General features: G+C 39.1%; 1 protein-coding gene across 2 annotated transcripts in view; it reads right to left on the bottom strand.

Annotated features, from left to right (window-relative positions):
- Positions 1-25,625, bottom strand: part of KDM4B (lysine demethylase 4B) — a 92,279-nt gene that overhangs the window by 37,474 nt on the left and 29,180 nt on the right. For both annotated transcript variants that reach the window (XM_032994692.2, XM_032994691.2), the window contains exons 6-8: positions 18,430-18,479; positions 15,102-15,205; positions 10,576-10,713 (exon numbers count right to left, since the gene is read on the bottom strand). In XM_032994692.2, the coding sequence (XP_032850583.1) occupies positions 10,576-10,713; positions 15,102-15,205; positions 18,430-18,479 (292 nt within the window). The remainder of the gene's footprint in view (positions 1-10,575; positions 10,714-15,101; positions 15,206-18,429; positions 18,480-25,625) is intronic.

Below are 25,625 nucleotides of genomic sequence, written 5' to 3' on the forward strand. Positions count from 1 at the left end.
TAATAACTTTGTTAACCTTACAGGATAAGAACATGCAAAAGCAACTTGCAATCTAAGCACATGCAAAAATACTCTAAGGAAATGCACAGTGAAGCACTTTTTAAACACAGAAAACCAACATTCTTCCTCTACATATTATTTTATTACCTGCTACTCAACGTCGGAGACCGTGGTAAGATATCTGACCACATCAGGAGCCCTGCCTCATCAATTATAACTCAAGGACTGATAGTGAGGAAATTTGTGGCTACTGAATGTGTAACCGTTATCTTATTTGCAGTATTTTTTTTAAATAAAAAACACTAATAAGTCTCTATAAAATAGCAGTCAAATAGAAAGACTGTCTCCTTGAAGTAATAAAATCAAATGATATATGGAAAAATGCAACCTCATTCAACCTCAAACTTCAGCATCATTTCTGTAAGGATATCTCCCTTACTTCTCAGCTATTAACACTAAACTGAACCCCATCTGTTCCATAACATATAAAAAGTTAATGTAAAATAACCCTTCTCCTTAGGTAGAAATAGTCACCAAAATGATATATTTAAATTGGCACCTCTGGTTCTCATGGAAAACCCCCTCACATTTAGATGAAATCAGGGCCCACTGCAAAGTCGTTTAAGGCTCAGCTAGCCTCTCACTTTGCCTTAATTGAAATTTAAATTTAAGAAAACCCAATGTGTTCAAAGTTGAAGTCCTCTCAGCTATTATGCCACCATTAAATGCCAGGCCAAAATCATTGCTTAAAGCTTTTCTACCTGCTTTTTCATAACAATGAAGCCTAAAAGCAAGTTCCTGTGAAAGAAAGATGGTTACATTCAAAAGGCAGCTAAGAAATTCTTGCTGTGTATTACAGGAAAACACATTGTTAATGCAGACAACACTCCTAAACTACTCTCCATAAATTTTCTGAACAAGGTATAGAGTTTCAGCTTTTGGGAGAAACACAAAGTCCTCCCAGTACAATACTCTTAAACAGCAATCCAATTTGTTATTGTATTACAGACGTGTTACTTGAGATCTAGTTAATACTCATCTATGACAGAATAAACCAGTTTGGGTTCCAGTTTAACTTCCCTTCCACTCACCCCAAAGCTACATTTGCACTCAGACCTAGCACAGCAATGCTCTCACAGATAGCCAAGGTTTCAAAAGTGCCAAAAGCACACAAATTGCAATGACATGCCTGAAAGATGAGTGGCAGGTATTCTGTAAGTAAATGAGGAGTTAACTTTGAGAAGGAGTAGAAAAACCTATAACACATAGTTTGTGTGTTTAATGGTTGGTAGTTGAAAGCTTGTGGGAAAGAAGATGAGTCTTGACCCCCTGTTTCTAGTATAATTACCAGCATTGCTGTAAGTCTCAACAACAAACCAGTTCATTAGGAAACCCACTGGAAATCCTCTATAGAGTTTCATAAACAAAACAATTAGGCAAAGATTTCCAAGGACTCCCCCTGGTCCCTGGCTGCAGGGCACACTTTCTCCTTGTGTGCTTCCTTAACTTGCTTCCATAATGCTCCATGTGGATTTCTGTGTGTAGGAGATTTGGGTAAGTGGCAAATGGTGTTAGCTGGGGAGTCAGATTTACCCCACTCCATTCATAGTAAGAGGATTCTGGTTTAAGATATCATATAAAATGCTATGGGACATGCTTTATTTCAGGCAAATAAAATAATAACCCACCCCAACTGGCATCAGGATTCTGCTAATATGTTACATGGAAATTTTTTTTTTTTTTTCTTTTGGCAGGGGGCAAAGCTACTTTGCAACCTCTGCCAGAATTCTTGTTTATCTTTTACTATTCTGTAGACTACACCTGTAAGGGTGCTGACTACTCCCAAGTCCATCTCAAATACACACAATCCTCAGTCCTGCAAGACAAATACAACCATGGCAGAGGGGCAGGGGGGAAAATCACCTCAGTGGGGTCCCGAGTTACATGATAAGGCTGAAAGAACACAAAAGGAAATTCAGTGCTCTCAGCAGCACTACAAGAAGGGGATTCAGTGAAGTACCAGTTCCTTTCTGTTTTGACAGGCTCATTCCAGTACAAGGGTTAAACAAAATAAGACTTTCATCTAGTGGGTTTGCTGTAGTCTATAGCGAACATCATTGTGAGGTTATCTCAAGGTATTATTTCTTCTGCATCATAAGACTCGCAGTTGGTGAACGGAGCCTCCCACCGACCGCTCTGGTTTGCAGAAAGCATGCCACTTCAGCAGGTCAGCACCCTGTGTTCATGCGTTCACCAAGCAGCGAGCGTGAACTGCCGTGGCTTAGCGAAGAGCTGCAGCTCTGAAGTGACAGACACACTAGACAATTCCTGCTAAGTGACTAAAGTTATTCTTTTATCCTCCTATTTGATCGTCTGCTTCTTATTCATTTATTTTAAAAAGCAAGCCAAATGCTGTGCTGTATTACACGCTTGTAAACCAACAGATGTAGTAAAATCTACCATTTTGTAACCCAAGTACGACAACCAAGATCTATAGGCAGTTCGTAGAAACATGAATAATTACATTTGGTGGAATATGGAGTGTCAGTATCTAAAGTGACAACCCAAGATTTGCTTCTAGCACACTACAAAATTATTTCTCCTGGTAATAACGAGTATTCTTCAGTAACATTTTTCAAAAGGATACAAAGATGAAAATATATTTTTTGCAACTCCAAATGCTATAACTTAGAATCAAGGGAGGGTTGATATATAAATAAAGGAGGCAAGACATTGTAGATCAATCCTAAAGGAAACAGTGATCAAGACCCCTCTGAAAGCCGCACACCAAATGAAACACTTCTCTTTCCTGTAATAATCCAGACCCACTTGCACGTATTTTTGAAGTTAGAGAGTCAGGTGAGTACAGAGCAGAAGCAAGATCTGAGTCCTGATGTCTGAGCTTAGGACGTGCCCAGCTCTGAGACACCCCATGAAAATCCTGAAACTGCTAACTGCCACCAGGGAACCAAGCTGGAAGAAAATTAGAAGCATGGCTATGAGGAAAGACAAACAGTAAAGCGAAATAGAATTAAAAAAATTAAAAGAGGCTGCTCATAAGCAATCTACTCTCAGTGCACTATAATAAAAAGTGGTCTTTATTTTAAAAATGTTCTTCATGCACAAAGCAAAGAGGCAGAAGGGTAAAAGATGTTGCCTACACTGAAGGAATTTCTGTGGAGGACAACAAAAAGGGAAGATACCTGATAAGAAAGTATAATGCCAATTCACAGCTACTTCATACTTTTACACTGCCTTTCAGAGTTCTAACATCACCATTTCTGCAATTCTTCAACAGAATACACTATATAGTTATTTATTCTTAGGTAAAACGTAAGAGTGCTCTTCTTTCTACCTATCTGTGCCCCTATGTGTCACCTCTGATGCAATTCTAATGGAGCAACAACACCAGCTGCACAGGAAAGCACAATGGCAAGGCAGCTTTTAAAAGGGATTTTTGATAGCCTTGCCATACTAGTATCCCCAAAGCCAGGTGACCCTTAAGCCTCCACTCTGACACATGAATGATTTGGGCTGGTAGACTTTTATCAGGGACTCCTGTGTGACAGAGAAGCTGAACAAATAAGCTGCAGGGAGCACATTCTTTACATCGCTATTTACTGTGGCCACAAAACACACCACAACCTCCACACTGTAAATCACAGGGTTAGCGAGGCAGAGAGAGAATGGGAGACTCTGTCAACCCAGCAACATCGGGACTCCACAGGTTCAGGGCAGCTTTCCATTCCAAAGATCCAGCAGTTTCCAGCGCAGTCTCTTGGAGAGTCACCCTGGGCTAGCACACTCATTACTAAGCAGCACTCAAAAAATCAAGAACAGCATGCCTTACACCTTGCAGTAATTAAGTTAATTAAGCAGAGTAGTATAAATAGGCCTAGTCTGCCTAAAAAAATCTGCTTAAAAATGCCCAGATCCTTCCCAGTTCAGTGCTCTCAGGGTTATGCCAAACACTGAGCAGAGGGGGGGCAAAGCTGCCTGAAGTCATCACTGCCCCCAGCTGCCTGTCCCAAGGTAGAAATGTCCCATTTGCTGGGAATCAAGTCCTGAACGGTTTAGAAATACATTCTGGATTTCCAATTACTCTCTCAGATGCCCCTTTCAAGGGCAGGACATCCAGAAGGGGCAGGCCAGGTTCCTACTTAGCATCCATCCATCCGCACAGACGTCAGTCGCCGGGTCCCACGGCAGCCAGGCATCCCGAAGACTGAAATCCTAGAAATCTCCTGGGTGTATTTTTTTTTTCTGCTGACAGAAGTGTAAGTATTCTTCCTTCATTAACAAAAATAATGACAAGCAACCTCCCAATCAGTACTTCAGAAGGGGACCTCAGAAGAGAACTGATAAAATGAAGTTCCAAGACAGTTTCAGAAAAATAACTGTCTCCTTTCCACCTTAGCATGAAAAACACTGTAAAAATTCTTTATTGCACAGAATCAGTACTTTGTGGACAGTAAGGTATTAGGGATGTTTACAAATAACACACACACACAAAAAAATAATAAAAGCACTAAAATGCATAAGATTTTGTGCAAGAGCAGTTTTGAATCTGTCTTACAATAATAAACTATGGAAATGATTTTCCATACTAGATTCTTTAGTATTCTAAACTTAAAAGGTCCAGTTAGAGTCAGTTAAGGCATACATACAAAGAATGCAAAAATACAGTTCTGATTTCCCTTACTTCAGAGACCAATTTTACAGTATTACCAAACAGCTTCTGCAAAAACCTCATGAATTTTATTTTCTTGGAAAATAGGGACATGTTTTAAGAGAAAACATACTAACATCTGAATAGTAAGAGATAAGCTTCAATTTTGCAACAAAAATTACATGCTAGATAACTTTAAATCACAAATACTCCAAATGTAAATTTGAGATCTGTTATTTCAATATTGTACCAAAAAAAAAAAAAAAAAAAAGCACGCCAGGAGAAGAGTCAGAAGCAATAAGCTATGTAAAAGACCACAGTCCAAGAACCAACAGGCACCTCTCTTGAAGATGCCTTTATATATCAGTAAAATCCAAACAGATGAGTCTTACTTGTCTTCCCCTTCTCCCCAGAGAAATGACTAAGCAGCAGAGCGAGACTGAACTGCACCAGAGTGGTGGAATGAGAATACTGAATTTCTCATATTTCTGTATGGGAATACTGCTCAGGATGAGAAGAAGGTTATGTATTTCAGAATGTAAAATGTAGGATTTTGTGAGGAAGGGCAACTTGACCCCATTTGATACCAAGATAGATAATTCCAGCACTATCTCTGGAGTAAACAGGAGATAAAATGAAGGTATGAAAATGTCAACCGATACTAACACAGATGTTATCATCCAGGACTGTCTGCTATTAATATAAAAGAAAGTGCAAGAAATTGTTCCCCTCCTCTCCACTTATTTCCAGTCCAGTTTGCAAAAGAAATAGAAAAGCCGACCTGTGAGGCACACTTGAATTTCTTATAAAATTGTACACTCTGAAAGTGCCTTTTTGAATACCAGGAGACTTTCCGGACACCACGACTTCAGGAAGGGCAGTTTACTAAAACACTTGGCTTTAAAAGGGTTGTTTAGTCAAATACACAGCTGATAAGACCCTCTGTCTGTTGATGGCTGCATCCAAGAGTTTTCAGAAACAAAGTGAATCAACACAGTAGTGCAGAAAGGAACTGTAAACTCATGTATCAAAACAAAAAGAAAAAAAAAACTGATGGTGAGGAATGAAAATTATCATTCATTGCCTTTCATGCACCAGGCCCTCTTCAACAACCAAACTGAAAAAAAAAAAAAAAAAAATAAAAACATGACAAAGAGCTAATGGAAGACAAATGACTGAAGAACTCCAACTACAGAGTACAAAGGAAAATATTTCTCCCTAATTTTCTAGGCTCTGCCTACGCAGGTAAACATTAGCTACAGTATATACAAATAAAACCATCCCTACTCAACAGTATTATTTAATCAGTAATGTTAAGGTCTAAAGCAGAGTATTCAGATTACAGCTGACTCCTGAAATATTGTGCCCATATCTCCAACACTACGTAAAACCCTTTAAACTCGTTTCTTCTGGACCTCTTTTTACCTTGCGCACTGACAGATTGACACTCATGTTAGTCAAATAGTACTGTATCTTAAAAAGAGCATCCCCTGCCAGAGTTTGACCTGCAAAGAATGCTGAAATGAATTCTCATCATGTACTTGGAAAAGCCTAGTGACAGCACACCAGGATTATCTACGGGAGCCCCAAGATTAGCTGAAGGTCTCTCTCCCACCCCTAGACAAGTTAACTGGCAGATGTGCTGTTCAACCACAGCCTTCACACTGATTAGCTGGAACAGGCAAGCTGTGGTTGCCCTCAAAGTCACCTTGACTGGAAAGAAGTCAGCTGCAACACAAGGTTCCTCGAGGACAGATGGAGACATTTATATTGACAATAAATGGGATAGCAGTTAAAGAGCTGTTAATTCTTACACTTCTGGGCACAATGTCCAGCTGTAGGCAAGACATCTACTTCCCAGTGGTATGCCTCCATATAATTAAAGACATGAAGTAAAGAAGAATGTTGTAAGCTTCCTCTGAATCTAAGGAGATTGACATTTGCTAAGAACAGAGAGCAATCAGTCCTGAGATTTATACATATCATGAGAGATGTCATGAATTTTGTCTGACGCATACCAGCACTCAGCACTGAGGCTAGAGAAGCAATTATTAGAAGGACCAGCAAATCAGATGTACAAGACCAGGGAAAATCTGAAGAGAGAAAGCAGAGAATCTGCTGAACTTTGGTGTAACCCATGTGCCAGAAGCCATCAGCTCTCAAATTGCCCACCTGAGCCTGGGGCATGCTCAACAGATACCGGAGACATCTAATACAGATGAAGACCCAAATTTATATCTGTGGTTTAGCCCTATGTTTAATTAATAAAGATGTTTTGGTCAGTAAGTTCTTACAGTAAGAGACTACTTGTCAGCAATGGGTACAACTTCCATCTAAAGACATGAATCCCAGCATCACACCCTAGTTACCATTACACATATACCCTTCCAGCTCCTTCACATCAACTTCTAAGCAGTTCTGAAAAGAGACTCCTAAAGCTCTCACTAGGTTCTCAAAAAGCTTTGAACTGAACAGGACAGCTAGTTTATTCACTTGGGTATTCATCAAACCAATTTCCACTTGACTTTTTAAGCATCCGTTCATCCTGGTTACAAGTTTACACAGATACAAGCATACCTACCCACTATTAGTTTCCTACACAACTCGGCAGCCATTGCTTTTTTTTTTTTTTTTTTGCTAATACTGATGCTTGTTCTACAATCAGAGCAGAACCAGTGTCTAAGAACCTGATCTTTAAACTTCAGTCTGGTTATTATGTATTTTTTACAGCCTAGGTGGTTTCTGCTGTGGTTAGCAGAACATTTCATCCATCTGGCAGGCAATTAGCAACAGCTCTGTCTGTGTTTCTCCGAGGTGAGCCGTTACCTTCCTATGTGAGCCCTCTCTTACACTATGCTGCTGATATATATCGCTCTCAGTAGAGCAGAATCCAAATTTCATTCCCAGGATAATGTCCAGGAGAACATTACAACTGGCTAATTCTGAACCTTACCTTGTCACCAATCTCATGAGTACTGGTAGGACAAGATAGCCGTATTGTTACCCTGAGGAAAGGAGAAGAATCATCTTCCAGCCAACTGGTTTCATTGCAGTAAGAGTATGTACCTGCAGAATGCTGCCCAGTCAAGAGTTTCCAAGTACTTTATAAGCAAGTATATGACAGGCAAAAAACAGACCTGCTTAGAAGTGGGCAAGGATAATCTAATTGTGCCCAAGAGCACAGAAATCAATATAGTAGTTTTTTAAATTTAGTAAACCTGCAGTAGTTAACCAAAGATCACACACTCCAGGACGTGTCTCTCCACAAATTCTCTCTCCACAAATGTGCAGGCAGCTTGAGTGTACACAGTCAGCTGATATTTCATTAAGTCCCTGTTTAACTTAAAATGAGATTTAAACAGATCTTTTGCCCTTACAGTGTAACAGCATTCATACCTCATCTGGAACCTGATAGTAAGGTATCAAAGGGTTAATTAACATGTATGCAGTGCATGGCTTAGGCAATATTAAATGGAAATCTCTGAACAGACAAGTGTCACTGAGTGCAATGGAAATAAATTGGGCGTCTCCTTCCACACTTCAACTTTCTCTCCCTAGATTTGCTCAGAGCTCTCTATGCTGCTTGTTCAGTAATTTCACGCTACGCTGCTTAACAATGTAAGCATGGAGGCTCAATCTAAAACCGCACTTCCCAAATGTCACTTGTTTGTGAACACATGGCTGAACCTAAAATTGCTTTTAATATTAGAGTGGTGCCTGCTGGCATTGCTGTAGTTAAGGGTCTGTCAGAATTTCCATGATAAACCCCATTTTCTAGGGTGTAATACCATGACCATTTGCTACAGATAAACCTGGTATACAAGGTCACAGCAGACAAACACAATTTTTAAAATTTTCAAACCAAGTTTGCTTGGCTATTTTTGAGTTTAAGACACTTAACACTGATTGGAGGCCTCTTACGATTCTAGGGGATTTTTTTATCATCCCTTTAACTCCAGAACAAATTCAAATGTAGGACTCCCACTCCAGCCTCCACCTGGCCCTGAAGCCTCAATTAATGCCACAGGGTCTGGTCTACAGCCTTGATGGGATATGAAGAGATTACAAACACCAACGTAGGGTTCACAGCTTGAACACTGGTGGGGGACAGAGAGGACAAATACATAACTTTTCAGCACAAGGATTTTTCTGTTGTGAGAATAATTTCAGTTGCCATTACTAGCAATTTAGAGGACTTACCCCACTGGCACAGCAAGTTTGTGTATTTTATATTTCATGGCATATTTCCTTTTTATATTTCATGGCACAGCCACTATCATGCCTAACAGAAGATGCTTTTACACCACTGTAGTTTCAGAAATTAAATACTAAAATCCACCTGTTTATTTTAGAAAAGGAGAGACCTCAAATGCCAAACTTGTTGGCTATCAGTGGAGTTCTTGAAACTATAGGGTGAATATTACTGAAAAAAAATAAACAAGACAGACTCTTCACTTTTCAGGAACACGACCAGCTGAGCTTGCTTTCCATGGGATGAGCTTCTCAGACATGGACTACTGCGCCATTGAATAGCCAAAGACTGCCTGCCTGTCGTTGCTGAGGATACAGAATACCAAAGAGGGGAAAAAGCAGGAAAAAAGGTCCTGTGGAGTGACAACCATCTTTCTTTTCTAGTCGGGTTAATGATGTTCACTTACTGAAAAGGAAAAATAGGAAGAAACAACATGGGGTTCTTTTGTGATTCTACAAGATCCCTTGAAGCCTGCAGTGCCAGGAACAGCACTAACCTCCGGAAGCGAAAGTGTGACTCACATTAGTCATAAAGCAGCCATTCAGGCTGATTAACATACAACATTGATCACTACCGAATATAACTCTGTGCAGAAAGTTTCAGCTTGGCTCAAAAATGGCCGAAGGCATTACAGCAAAAAGGTGGAGGGCTAAGAAAGGCACTGTCAAGGACCCCAGGATCCCAGAGCTGAGAAAAGTATGACGCCATTCAGTAATCATCTACCTTTTGCTACTCTCAGAATATGAACCATTGTAAAGGAAAAATGGACAGCACTACATTGTTCCACAGACCAAGACACAGATGTACTTGCAGTCCATTTTGAACAGAGTTGGTTTAGTCCAGAAGAAAGCATTAGGATGCATTACAAAAGTTCCAGAGTCAAGCTGAGTGACAGAAGAAAAATAAGTGAAGGTGGTATTATAAATGCTATTCTAGAGTGAAAACTAAGTCTGCCTTTCTGGAAAGGAACATCTGAGGCAATTTGGCAATTTTCAAATGCTACTCTCTGTAATCATTTATCCTTTCCCCAAAGACTGTGTGGAACTAATTCCCTATCAGTTATGCTGATCAGTTATACTTCACACTTAAAAACAAGTGCTGTTGTGAAAACCGTCACTGACTTCAGAACTGTCAAAAGTAACAAAGCATATAAGAAATTTGTCCTAATGAGAAATAGCCACACAGAGTCATTTCAGCATGACTCTCCTCTTCAAACTTAACTGAGTGCATAGATGAGAGAAATTCAGATATTTTCAGAAGGTTATTACCATAGTCTTATTAAAGCTTAAAAGAATTTCCAGCTTATTCCTTCCTCTTCAGTGTGTACCTAATGAATTGTATTCAGTTACATCAGTCACCTTATTCACTGCGAAATGCAGTTTGGATGAATCAGAAAACTAATCCTAACTTACTAGTCTCAAAACAACCTCCTTACAAAGTGTGTGACATCCAGCATTTGAGAAAGTCATTACTATGCCCTCAAAATGACACAAATGATTAACAGCCACAAAACAGCAACATGGCACAATGAAAGAGTATACGGTCAAAGCAATGGCACTTTTCATTTTGTTTTTAAGGGTAAGTCTCCCGTTCATCCCTTTGTTTTTCATGAGCTAGTGGCTTTAAATAGCCCTTCATCCCAACAGACACCTACTTGGGTTGCCATTTTTCCATAGTCAATCCATCGCAAAGTGGCAAAGTTGGTAGACTCAGCACAGTTGAAGCCATGATTGAAGCCAGCATGGTAACCATAAGGAAATGTGATCATAAACTCTCCAGCTTCCTGGGTGATCTGAAAAACAGAAACAAAAGGAAGAGAAGTCCCACAGATCAGTTAACACAGCAACTTGAGAACAGACCTACAAAAAATAATTTCACTGGTTAAATCTCTCTCTCTCAACTGAAGGGTAGGCAGAATAGTCACTGCCAACTCTTGGCTAAACCTAGAACAATTTCTAGTTAACTGCAGAAATACTGAAGTATTTCTGTTAAGGAAAAAAGACAGTAAAATGGATGGAAGTGGTCACAAAGTCTTAACTAGTTAGACTCACCGGCTCCAGTTACAAAAAGGGTCTCAGGCTGCAGCATTTCAAAGAATAAATCTTTAGATCGTGACCAATTTAGCTCATGTAAGTCCAAATCTACACTCCAACTACCATGCCAGTGGAGCCAAAAAAAACTGGATTTCCCTCCCAACATGCACTCTACACTGCAGGGTCCTACTGCAGTACATGCTACCTTTCACTGCATTTATTTCCTCACTCACGTTTAGCAGTCTTATTCCCATTTGTTCACCCATAAGTCAAACACCCTAAAAATTACAGCCCACCACTTTTCACTTCAGTAAAATTAAAACAACAGTAAATATTATGGGCATTATTAATATAAGGGTTAAAAATTCTACACATTACAGCTGTAATCAGAGGCCAATCAATTTGTGATGCTTCTAGAAAACCCTCTTTTTACATCTTATGCAAAGAAGATACTGGGGAAAAAAGGGAATTTAATTGTCAGAGTATGGCACAGATCATAAGAGCAACTGGCAGTGACATAGCACGTGTGGAACAATCCTTCCAGTCCAGCTCTCTGGCTTAGCAAGCGTGCGACAGCACCTCCCTGCTATGGATTACAAAAGAGGCAAAATTTGACCTTCCCTGTCTTTCCAACCCAGAAGTGCTGACAGACCTTTCACAGCAGTCACATGCCAAGCAACTCCATTTGGATTCCTTCCACTGGCAGTAACTCACAACACAGCAGTTCAGAGCCTACAGAGATTTCAAAGAACTTACACTTATAAACACGAGGATGGGTCCAAATTGAAAATGTAAAGAGACAGAAGTTAAAACATTTACCCACTTGGCTGGACTAACACCTAAACTTGCTAATGTTGCTAACGTTAGCAGAATAATTAAAAAAAAAAAAAAAAAAAGAGAGAAAGAAAGAGAACAAAAACTGATATGATAATACAAGAGGCTTTTGCAGTATTTTTGGATGAGAGGTGCTGAAGTCCGGCCTGTACCCAGCTTCATGGAGCATCCTCCCATCCAGCGCCTCCATAAATCAAAGCAGAGTGGTAGATGGCTAACTTCAGAAGACTGAAAGATTATGTTTCTGTCAGTAAATCTACATCCTGGTGTCTTCATTTCAAGCCCACAGTGTATGTCCTCCATGTCACTGCTGTCAACATTATCCCTACAATAAATTAGAAAGCACTCAAGATGATGGATAGGCCATGCAGAAAAGTAATAACTATTGAAGGAAAGCCAGCACAAACTGCCACTCATGGAGAAAGCCCTAAATTTACTGACTTCTGCAAGCTCTTGAGGAATAAATGGAAAAATCAATAGGAGATTACAGAAATACACATTTTTAATTATTAAAAAGCCCTACTATTGATCTGTTTCTTTTTTTCCAGAAGTAAATACCATTATAGAGATTTATAAATGCATGCCTTTCACTTCATTGAAATCTGCCAAGAATTTAGATGAAGGGATCCTATCTCTGTTTCTAAAGAAAAATGGCACATGTTCACTGTTTCTGAATAATAGTGATCCTCCTTCAAAAGCTACTATTTCAGGACAGGAGGTATTCAGATATAGGCTGCTCAGACTAAAGAGATCTCCTCCTCCTTTTTACATTTAAAAACATCCTTCCAATGAGTGTCATAGAGAAGAAAGGAGCTATCATAAAAAACACACTTTCCCTCCACATTCTGTAAAGCAGTATTAGGAATTATATTTGAATAACATGTTAATGATCCCTCTTGCTTTAAGGAAGTTTGGTTTGGACATTAATATTGTCCTCTATCTGTGCCTTTTTTTTTTTTTTTTTTTTGGTAAAATATAGGGAGATAAAAATCAGATTGTTAGCATTAAGATTTCTACATATACTCAGCATGAAGAGGACACCAGACATCAATCTGCAAAAAACCTGCATGTCACAAATCAAAAGAATCATAGTGGGAAGCCTAGCTAAAGAGGCAAAGACTTTTTACCAAGCAATAAATTAGAAACTCCCTTATTTAAACCATTTTGTATCCCATCCCTATCACCATACAGCTCAGCAAAGATGACTAGGGATAAGCTTGGAAGAAAAGTTTTCCTCTATCGCCTTTTTACAAACTCCTTTGCTCCACTTGCTTGGTTACTGATCAGAAATCACTTAGTATGCAATTAGTAACCAATGCCACTTTCCTCAGATGGAAAAGCAAACATGTAATAATGTATTATTCTGAATAAAAATATGCCCACCTGCAACTTTCAAATATTCCAATTCCTGCAAGAATTTCCTTCACTTTCTGACCTCCAGCAGACCCAACAGCACTGCCTCAACATGCTGCTTGAATGAAATGGCAGAAATTAATTCCCATTTCCTATTCTCCTCCGTTCTGCAGGACAACTGCATGTCACTGGAGGATCATGTGGCAAACTCCACTTAGAATGGCTAGTGTGCACCAAAAGGTACTTTTAAAATTATTATTTTCAGCCTCTTTAGATAAGCAGTGCACGCTTTTTAGGCTCTGTTTCACCAATTATTGCACCACTTATGGCTTCTGGTTAAAACAACTTCATAAGGAAAACACCACAAGTTGCAGCAAGACACAGCATCTAAATGATACCGAAGCAGAAAGAAGCATAAGAAGAAACCCTTAAATATTACAGTTTAGGCCATAAAATAAAGATATGGTCAGACAGATTTTTCAGGAGCTTGCATTTGCTACAGATTCTGTATTTTCTTCTGAATATAGTCAGGACAGAAAACATCTTTCATCCTCTATCAAAAGTCATTTCTCAGAGAGGCATCTATGCACTAAACTGAGATGCCTCCCATATTCCAATGCACTTATCCACTTTTCCTGAAATTTGTAATGTGAAAATCCTTACCAAAAAATTCAGGTCCCACAATTAGATATTTTCATCCATGTGTAGCAGGTACCAGTGTTTTCACACTTGGGAATTAGGTTCCACAGATAGAATTACAAGAAAAACGGTTTGTTGCTCTCTATGAACAATTTAATACCAACCATCACGTGCAAACTAGGCCAAGCCTAGCCACTGATGTTGAACCATACGCACCATATTGCTTTGTGCAAGTCTCCCCTGCACTGGCAGCAAACTCATCTGCCAAGCCAGATGATCACACTTCAAATTTCATTCATCATAGCCTTCCACTAGGAAAAATGAAACACTCTCTGGAGCAGTAAATTGAATGAATTCATAGCTTTTATGCTATAAAAGAGCCAGGTTCTTTTACTTCCATCTCAAAGAATCACCAGGCTCATCAAATAGGTGCTACGCTTTGTCTCAGGTGGACTAACTCTAACAAAACTACGCTTAAAAAAAAATATTGGAACTTGAGAGTTCTTACTTAGAAAAAGATGGCCATAATATCTGCAGGTGATGATGCAAAGGGGGAGGGGAAGGATGAAATCAGTTTGAACCAGGCGTTCTTTGACACTTTCCACTGGTGTTAGGAGTGCCGGTACCTCTAACTCAATTCTGTTTCCCACATCCAAAGGCAGGGCACGCTGGCAGGACAGGCTCTGTGTGCCGCTAACACACGGCAGCAGGAGCTGTTCGACTGATTCTGCACAGATACTAAATCCGTGGTAAGCATGCTTGGCTGAGGAGATTTACTTCTTGCCAGAAGACTTTAAGAATAAGCACATTAAAACGATCATACCAAATAAACATGACCCCTCATTTCAAGTAAGAGGACTTAAGAGATGGTTCCTTACTGGCTTAGCACAGAACAAATGCTTACACAACAGAGAACCAGCACATCTAATTTCAGTTTTCGATTCATACCGAATCCAGGAGAAAAAATTCTGTGTTCAAAAACTGCCAATGAGTTATGCTGCCTATTGATAAGCCATAGCATCTGTATTACAGTTTGCCCCTCTCTACCTGGAGAGGCTCCCTAATTGACAAAGTTAGTTCTAGTGAAAGCTTTTATGAAGAGAAGCACTCCACAGGAAGTGTCTCAGCCAAACCACAAATCCTCATTTGCAAGCAGCCACCTGGTTTAAACCGATAGGATACATTTAGCATAATAATGCATTTAGAAATTAAGCAAATTGCTCCCCAGAGGCTTGCAATGATTGTTTCCTTAAAAGAGGGGTGCTGTGCTTTGTGCACCTCAATGACTTGCTAGTGTCTTCAGTGCATCCTTTGTACATACCCGGTCGAAAGGAATGCCATACTTCTTCAAGATTGAGGGTGAAATGAGGGTCATCTTGTGACGGAGGAAAGCATCACATCCCTGAGAGCTTCCTGGAAAAAATCCTGTAGAGACAGTAAAAAGAGGAGTATCACTACAAGAACATTATATCCAATCAGTTATTTAAGCAAAGACAAGCTAACAAAATAAAAACATGCCTAAATACTTTATATAGATCAAAACAATAGGCATACAACTGAAGATGTCAGTAATTAGCACATCCCTCATTATTTAAAATACCACGTAAATTTTGTGACAAAAACTTGCATGTTGAGGCACGTAAGTCTGAATTCCATTCAAGTTGTGAGTTAGCATGAATGTCTTCTGTGTCTGGGAGTAAGTATCTTAGACAAAATCTCAGTAAAATCCTAGCAAATTAAGAAACAGAACTTGTCTGTCTCGAGTTTTGGGTAGTACCCTAAACCCTGAGCCACCCTTTTTCTGAACACGGACCAGGAAAAAGTAACAAGCATGCACCATCTACTCCAAACACTGCCATGTTCTTTTTATACCTTCTCTGACAGGCTGCTATATTACTCTTAGGAAAATAATACCACTCATAAGATTCCAGATCAATCTGCCCTACATACCACCCCTAGAGGAAAAAAATAAGCACGCAGATATTAATATCGAGTAAAAAGAAAGAAGGGAAACAAAACATATCCATCACAAGGCAGTGGAAGGAGGGACACTCATCCACTGGCCACAGCGGTCACTAACAAGTCTGGCAGAGACAGTATGATCTGACTCAGACAGCATCTCGGCACTATTAAGTGTTAAATTCTTCCACATCTACAAGATCCACACTGAGCTCTCAAAACAAATCACAAATAATTAAAAATACTAAAATTGTGGTAAAAACTGAACAAACCCCTTGATGTCAGCACTTTGCTCCCAGAAATGTCAGCTCAACCAACATAACATCGTTTTCCTCAAGACCATGTGGTTCGTTCCAAGTGGGTGATTCAATAACAAATTATGTGTTTATAGGCATTAAAAAACATAACCATTTAGGAAAATAAATAACCCAAGCTCTGGAAACAAAACTAATTGACAAGACATAATGGAAGGGGGTTTCCAAAAGTGAAAAGGATTACTGGATTCCAGGTTTTCTTATATTTTTGTACTAAAAGCATTTCAATTAAAATTATGACTGTCTGCTACCCAGTCTGTCGTCCCTCTCTGCAGTTCCTCTTTTTAATGCACAGTTTAAGTGGCTCTCATTAAAGCTACTAATAAAGAAGCACATTTTAAGTGATTAGCACCAATAACATGGCAACACATTAACATTCTCTCCATGGGCTCCACAGCTCTCCCAGTGAGCCCATTTACAGCTCAGCTATTCATTTTCCCATATTAATTGCACACTCATTTCTCCATAGTAAACTTCTTCATAGTATAGACCACTGATGCATAGGACAGGGAGAATGCCCAAGCAGTGAATACTGTTTCATTGTAGTTTCAAAATATTACCCATCCCAACTTCCAAAAGGTACTAAGCAACGGAAGACGAACATAAAGATGAGATCATTGATAATTTGCTTCTGGTTTATGCATTGCCAACCATCGATGCATCTCAAAAACTGATCAGTGGTAAAACTAAGTTACAAATGGCAAGAGACTTAGGACTACTTGTGTCAGACTGTGGGGTGGGATTTCAGGTTCTACAGAACACAGGTCATCTGGAGTTGTTGACTTTTTAACAGATGAAAAAGTAACTTTCATAAAAGCTGGGAAATTACTAAACTGAACAGTAGCTTTGAAATGCAACATTTATGAGCAGCAATTTTCAATATTATTTGTATTTAGGGATCATGGCTCACAATGCACAGGAAAACAATACTACCATGCCCTAGGACATTTATACCCGTCTATTCTACATTTATCCTACACTACCAGCTGCTCCCTTCGACACTCTCCCCTTTTTTACTCGAGTATGAAACAGCCATATAAATGTCAGACTGTCAGCAAGAAATGTCATTACTATGAATTTGCCTACTTTCTGGAAAAACAGTATCAGAACTTTTTTTATTTTGCATGAGAATACAGTATTCCAGATTTCACTGCCTGCTTCTGCTGCACGAACTCCAACAATTTAGATTTAAATCATTAAAGTATGCCTCATTGAAGATGAAACACGTAGATTTTGAGTTAATTATTCTGGGACAGGAGTTTTTTTTAGCTAGGCATCGCCTAGAACATTTGCAAGTGAACAAAAATAGCAACAAAAACCAAACACATCACCAACAAATTAAAAAAAAATATACTTCTGCAGTCAGACATCTTCCCTGAATCTTCCAGCATTTCAAACTGGAATCAGCAGAAGTGCCAAGGACAGGACTGCCCCGTCCGCGCTCACTGCTCGTGCTGGGCGCAGGCAGCCGCTTCCAGGCCGACCTTGGCAGGTAGTCAGGCAAGAACTCATACACAAGGTATGTGCACTGGCAGCTCTGTAAGGCCAGAAATTTACAGACAGTGCAGTGGAAGGTGGAAGTTTATCACAGCTCAAGCTAGCCCTACTTTTTTTTTTTTTTTCTTCTCCGTCCTCCTTCATTTTCCCTTTTTTTTTTTTTTTTTTAAGATGGCTTTTACTGTACTGAAAAGATAAAGGAAGATGAGGCTGGAATAAAAGGAAAGGGACGAAAAACAGTGTGTACTGAGTGAAGTGAGAACTCCACTAGCTGTTCTCTGTGAATGCTGCTGCTGAATTTGTAAGCACTTTCCTACTTAAGACTGAAAGTAATCAATGCTAATACTGTATCTGTAACATTTATAGTGTGGGAAGAACAACTAGTTTTTGCCAGTCTTTTTCTCTGCAGAATGTGTGTCTGGGGGTACCAGGAAGATCCCCCCAGGCTGCACTTCACACAACTAGAGCAACAGTTCTCACCTCACTGTGACAAACCTATTACACACGGAGATGCATGATGGGTCTCTTATTAAACCCATTTCCCAGACATGGAAGCGTTTGGTCTCAATGTCTCAAAAGTCAAGGTTTTTTTCTAGCAGTTTTAGTTAGGGCCACAGTGTGTCAGAAGACCTAGGCTTTGAAAAAACAGTTGCACTAATGGAAGAATTCACTGACAAGTTTTCTGACTCTGAGGCTCTTATACCAATGCAGCAAGATCATCAAGCAGCTCTTGCAAGAGCAACTTGTAACAGCCAGTTCAATGTCAACTCTTTATCAATCTTTTTAAAAATCAAGAGTAGGATTCTCCCCTGGAACGCTTCAGTTCTCCCTCAGAACACACCCATGGTTTGTCCAAACACAGAAGGAAGAAAAGCTTACCTTTTGCCAGGCGTTCCAATCTCTTGCCATGCTCTGGAGGTATGGCATACCTAGGAGAAAGTTAACACAGAAGAAAAAACAGAAATTATCATTCTAACAACAGTGAGAGAAGGCAGCTAGAAACAAGTGTGGTAATAACTTGTAGCCCAGCACACTAACAATTAATATCTGGAAATATAACCAAAATTTTCTACGTCTGTAAAGTATCAGCAACATATAATACCTGGAAGAAAGCCAGTATTTTAATAAAAGTCCTTAGACATGTTATACAACATGCAACTTTTTTAAACAACATCACAGGACTTCACAAGGTATAAGGAAAACTGAGAAGACAAAGTGATGATACAGCACTGGAAAAAACAGAAATAAATCACTATATAGAACTGCAGGCATGTTTTCCACTGCAAAGGTATCTGCAAAAGAAAACCATGAGGCTGTGCTAAAGATTAACACACAAGAAATTTCAGATGGGCTCTAAAGGTGTGAAGGAGAGTCTGTGTATATTGGCATATCTACAGTAAATTAGGATAAACTTTTTCAAGGGAAACTCTGTGTAAATATTTTTCATTCTATTCAAAAAAGTAAATATTCTTCAAAATGGCTGAAGCAGTCAATCCTTATATCTATTCCGGACTGTACTGTCCAGTGTGAAATAACTGGATTAAACTATTTCATAATTTTCTTCATGAGGTGAATGAAAAAGCAGAGTCTTCTGAGGAAAACAACACTAAAGGATATAGGGAACAACTTCTACACTATTTAAAGACATTTTTGTTAGATTAGTGGTAAAAAAGAATGCAAAATAATTTGATTGAAATGGGGTTTTTCCCACAAGCATGAAGTATTGAACATAACTGGAAAAACAATCAACTGCCTAAAGTCACACACAAGCCCAATTGCACTGTTCTCCTGTGATCACTGGCAGACAGCACCAGAGTCCCACTTCCAAAACAATTTTGCCGTGTGAAGAGATAATACACCAGGTTACGGAAAAACAAAGACTGTTCATTTCTACCACTCAGAAGCTTCCACTGAGCTCTCCTGCGTGGGTAACAGCTCGTGACTGCTGCCTAAATGCTCAGTCCACTTCAGAAAGTTAAGAACAAGAAATTTCTCTTTTCTTACAGGCACTTTGAACACTTCAATGCATTACATTACATTAAGGTAATGTAATGAAGACGCTAAAAGCAACTTGAAAAAAAACTGCACAAAACTTCTAATAGTTGCAAAAACAGTACTCTCTGTGACAATTATTTACAAAAATCACGGAAGTTTCAAATAGCTGTTTTCTTCCCACAAGTTGTTAGTTACCTTCCTGCTTTGAAGTTATACTACCTCAATATTAACAGAAGCAAAGATCAGGTGACTAAGATTTTAAGCATTCAGGTTTTAACAAGGCAACTAAATACCTTGATACAGTTAAACATGTTTAACATGATGACACACATTATAATGTCAATGGGATTTCTTAAGTTATTGTTTACATACTGCAGCAAATTAAATATGGCTCTCATACCATTTTTGTAACAGAGAATTTTGAAAAATTACATTTGTGAGAATGAGATTTATTGCCAGCTATAACTTTTGTTCAGTGTGAATAATAAAAAAAAGGTATTATTTTTGCTATTTCCAATAAAGATGTCAAAATCATTGTGTCTCATTATAACAAGCTGAAAACAGGATATTGTAACAGGTGAAGGCACTATCTTAACAACAAGTAAACAGTATTGCTCTACTTATGATAGGATCTCTCTCAAAATACATCTGATTTTAGAGGACTTTCAGGCAGCCCCCTTGCTCAGCTTCTCAATTTTAAAGTCTGAAGTTTATCTACAATGTAAGGAGAAACAGACAAAAGTCACATCCCATACTGCTTTTGTACAAATCCAAAATTTACCTATTGTGGTCTGGCAGGTTAGAAAGGATAACCAAGGACAGAAATCGTACATGGGATGCTTCAAGATTTAGACATTAAGCCGATTTAAACTGATGGCTTAAAAAAAAAAATCTAAGGGAAAGCACTATGTAGCACCTAATCTTGTAAAATAATAAATATAGCAATGGACTCCCAACATCCTCAGACCAAAGTTTGACAGTGCCTTAAATTGCATAATTATCAAACAATTCAATTTCATTTGTCTGGGACAAAGCTAGTAGCTTTCATTTTACAAAGGCCATTCATCACTTACATAAATGTGATAAAACTAATCCCGATCCAAAGCTCCTTTGTGGGATTAATGTCCCTTAAAACAGGGAAATGAGACATTCCATTCCTTCTGGGAAAAATGCTGAAGGATTGGGAAAGAACTAATTTATGGCTACAAGGCTGCCGATGATTAATGTAATATCCCCAGTCTACAATGCAACCTTCACTTAATTAGTGCCTGTAATTGGGAGTTGTAAAGATAAGATTAATTGAATCTTGAGGATGTTAAAAGTTTAATACATTGGAACATGGTTATTGTGTTATCTGAAACTGCAGACTGCAAAAAGCCAAGCTGAGCTTTAGAGAACGGTCCATGGAGAGACAAAGAAAAAGGACTTGCTTGGGTAGAAACCAGCAAGAGGAGGAATTTCCAGCTTATAGAAAGGAACTATATGTAATACTATACAAATCAGAATACCTTACCACAGAACAGCCTCTTGGTAATAGCTGACTACAATTTTAGAAATTAACTTTTTTTGTTTGGGCCAGTCTTTTAGGAAGCAGAGCCTATACATCCTTATACATTTATTCTTAGGAATTCAAAAAATTAACTGCAGAAGAGAATTAAAAGTAGGTCAAATTCTGCTTTAAGTTACACTCACAAATCTGACTGATTTGCATAAAGATAGGCAATAAAAAAAGAATTTGGGCTGCTATTTAAAACCAGTAAGAGAAACAGAAGGCTTCCGCAAGTATTGCACAGATTGAGCTAGCAAGCTCAATCTAGACATAAAATGATTGATTACAAGGTAGAATAACAATTGAGGTGACATGGAACGATTAGAAATTGCTGCAATCAAAGGAGTACTGTTATTGAGCACATAAACATCCACGAAGGGCTGGCTTTTGTGTGCGACCTTATGGTACCATCCTCCTGCTTTCACTATGAAAAACGGCCAGGCACCCATTGGGGACAAAAATCCTTGACAGAGGGAACTGACAAAACACTGTCATTCAGTACAATTTGTTACCATCCCTCTTGTACCCACAGGCTGGGGCTCAGATCAACAGTGAAACGTCTTTAATTCCAGAAACAACTGACAAGATTATGCATGGTAAAGCATAGCCAATAATTTCCTTTTCTATATGCATGACTATGAATACATTAAGATTTTTTTTTTTCATGAAATAGTATGGTTATTTTCCTTTAGTACTCCAGTCCAAATACTAAATGTATTAGGTTTCCTCGAAAAAAACACCAAAAAAACCTCCACCCTATCAAAATCTTAGGGGTGGGGGGGAAATCCAAACACATATAAAACCACTTTCCTTCTCTGTCTTATTCAGATCACAGCATACATGCATTCCACAGAGATGAGGAAATAGAAGAAAAAAAACTCAAAACAAGCAAAATACCACTTTTATATCAATTGGCCAAAATAGACTACAGTATCCATGAACTGGGCTGTGTCGAGACTATCAGACTGAGAACTGCCTGATGCTTCACCCCCGTTGACAAAAGCACTTTCATGAAATCTCTCTGCCTGGGCAAGACTGAATTAGGTACAGAGCAGGACTAACTGATCCAGCCTCAAGCAGACACTTCTTTTTAACCACAGCAAAAATAGAGCAAGGACTTTCCATTGCTCCAAACAACCTGAACTAAAGAGAAGTGATAGTGGCAGCATGAGTATTTTAACAGCCCTTAAGAACCATCCTTTTAAAGATTACTTCTGCTTCAGAGAAAACATCTGCAACAGCCAACAGAAAACACAACAGTGCCGAAAATGCTGACCTTGAGACACTGCTACAAGTGCAGAATATGTCCCTTCTGGTTCAACCGATTCCCCAAAAAAAGTAAAGTCAAGTAAAAAGTGCTAAGCCAGCAACTGTTTTAAGATATATTAAACTTCCAAGAAACTGGGCTTGCAAACAAACCAAGAGACTAATGTCTTAAGTACGTACTTCCAAGGGTCAGCCTTGCAGTGGCTGACCAAGACAAAGGACCAAGTGTAACCTGAAAACCTGCCAGTCAGCAATTTGTCAGATTACAGCATGAATAACGTCCTGCTGCTCCGCCAGGGAACACAAGATTTACAGAACAGGGGAAAAAAAAAATAATCTCAAGATAAAAAAAGTTATAGCTATATGACTCAAATGTCATCTTACCCCGAAGTCAACAATCTGAAAGTAATATACTGATCCTTTTAAATTACTTTTTTCTACATTTTCTACCAAAACATGAGAAGGTCCCTGAAATGGATTAAGTATCACTTCTACAGGTACGGAACTTACTGTTCTACGTGAAAGACTTTCAGCTTCCAAACTAGTTTCACGAAACCTAATTCCAGCATCTCTGATTTCTATTTCCCTGAAATTTTTTGAGTTCTTGAGTATCCTGCAAAACTGATTCTGACTGTAATTACCAGACACCAGGATAACAGGTCCAGAAAGGATTTACGCCAAAGCTACAGATGTATTAGACAATCATTTCCCTACAGTGGTAGTTTGCTTTTGTTAACATAGGTTTAACTGGACAGTCCCCTTTTTATGCTTAACACAACAGAAAGATCCTTCCTACTTGCCATAAAGGATGTCATTAATCGTGTAATTTTCTTGGTGTTTTGTTTATTCCCCTGGAATGGCTTGATGGATGCGGATAATTATCAGACTATAAAAGCCAGCAAATGTGCTATTTTCTATCGCTCTAAATCATCAAACAAATAAAGTGTGAAACAGCATTTTTGAATACAATTTTCCCCTCTAATGGCTTAGAATTATTATCAGGAACAATGAAAATAAATAAGCAAATGTCTTGTGAGTTAAAAATTAAGTGAATGTGTCAGTAAAAAAGAGCAGACAGACCATGCTGGGATACAAGGACCAGTTTAGAAGCCATTAAGGGATGACATAACAGGGAATTCACCACGGCAGGGACAGCTTCTAGCTTCAGGTGCCCTGCAGGGACTTTCTAGTCTAGCTCAGATTCTGTCCTCACCACTGCTTCTTCAAAGGTGGTGCAATTCAATTTTGTTTTCTTCTTGGCCACTGAAAACTATTAAGAACTTTATCCATAACAAAGGCAACCCTCAGCCTGCTCACACCCTCTGCACAGGTTTCTCTCTGTTTAAGAAGAATTGTTCTCACCTGAAGCTATCGTTAGCTTTGGCAGAGGACCAGACCACCCTGTCCCTTAGGTTTAACCTTTCTCCAAAGCTTCCAAGACCTTTCCTGCTACAGTTGTCACACACACATCCAGAGTTTTCAATAGTTACAACACCTTGCCTTGCCACCTCATTACAGATCAGCCTCCCCTTGCACCAACACAGAGCAATTAAGCAGTGATTAGATACTAAATCTCAGGCACCCATTCTCTAGTAGAGACTGGGCACCATGGGCAGGAGGAGGTTCAACCACAAGGCTTCAAAAATGTCACTTCAGTCCGATTCATGTGAGAAGGTAAGAAAATTAATTTCACAGTGTCTGCACAAGGTCTGGCCAAACAGGCCCCACACACTCTAACATGCTATAATTACTGAAATAAGGAACAGGAACAAAAAGAAAACAGCATATTTAAAATGCTTAAGACCATGTGTCAAGCTGGGGTTAGTTATCTGTCTTCAAAGCAGATTTAGTTGTGCCAAGAATATTGACCCTTTGAAGATTCAAATGCCAACCTACTCTCAGTGGTGACAAGCAGAATAAAAAGCTATTATTTCAATCTCTGTAAGACAAAGTGTGTCCATAAATGCACAATCTGAACCCTGGCCTTCAACTTCTTTAGCCCTCATGACATCAGCAATGCCTCCAAAGAAAACCCCTTAGTCTATCAAGAATATTTATTATGCAATAGAAGCTATTAAGAACCACCACTACATACAGTAATTTTGCAAAGTTCACATCCTGCTTCAAAGGCCTAATTTTTCTACAAGGTGAAGTATTTATAATACTACATCTCCTAGTAGTGTCAAAGTAAAGCTCAGAGCAACAAAAGTTGGGGGGTTTTTCACACTATTTTTAAGCTGGTTTGCAGCCTCTATGTAAAAAAAGGGCACTTCAAAAAGAAGAATGGATTGCTTCTTCGTCACCAGCACTGCCGTCCCTCCCTTTCATAGTCACCGCTCTTCCTCACCTTTGCTTTCCTCCATGTTTAACCTCCCTTCATCCCTCTGTCCCTCCCAGTTTGTTAAAACAAGGAAATCATCGCCCTTTCTCCTTCTCCTCATCAATATCTGAGGTTACCCCACCGTGAATTTTCTGTAAGTATCCAGTTTCCCTTCTCAAGATCACCGTTTGGAAATGAAAATCTCTGGCCTCCCTTGTCTGTCCCCTTCTGTTGTGGCTCCTTTACATCAAGACTGCAAACACGAGCTCTGGAGATAAGATCGCACATGGATCAGAGTGCTCCTTGTTCCTAGGAATGAACCTTTATCGAGTGTCTGCGGTTTTATCTTTAATGGATCATTTTACAGGACAATAGATGATGGAATTCAGTATCTCTAACCAGCGGTGTCAATGATTTCAAATAATGACATTTTTATTGAAATACACATAGGGAGAAAGATAAACACAGAGGCTGGGGAGTATCTGCTCAAAAAGCCATAATAAGGAGTAAATAGGTAATGACAGAACAAGATTACAACCACACAAACACACCAAATCAACCTGTCTTCTAAAGCTCGGAGAAAAATGAGCTCTGCAGACAGCTGCTCAAATACAATCCTTTGGGAACCAGCACAGGAAGAAAATCGGGACAAAACCTGCTCAGAAAGGGCCTGGGTAACAATAAGCATTCTCAGCACTTAGACCACAGTGCCTATTTCACTCGATAAGATCTCTTTTCAATGCACATAGCTGCCTAATTATCAACGCCATTGCCGAGCACAATAGGAAAAAATGGCAAGCAATTTTGCTGCTAACAGAACAGTAAGCAAGATGAGAAACTTCCTCCTTCCCTTAAGAACCTAAAGCTTGTGCAATTGCAAACTCTCCATTTGTCTTCCAGTAAGGATGGGCAGAATATCTCAGGCCACTCTGGAGTTGGGATCAA

Source organism: Tyto alba, unplaced genomic scaffold (assembly GCF_018691265.1).
Source record: "Tyto alba isolate M040663 unplaced genomic scaffold, T.alba_DEE_v4.0 Super-Scaffold_20000042, whole genome shotgun sequence".
Classification (NCBI taxonomy): domain Eukaryota; kingdom Metazoa; phylum Chordata; class Aves; order Strigiformes; family Tytonidae; genus Tyto; species Tyto alba.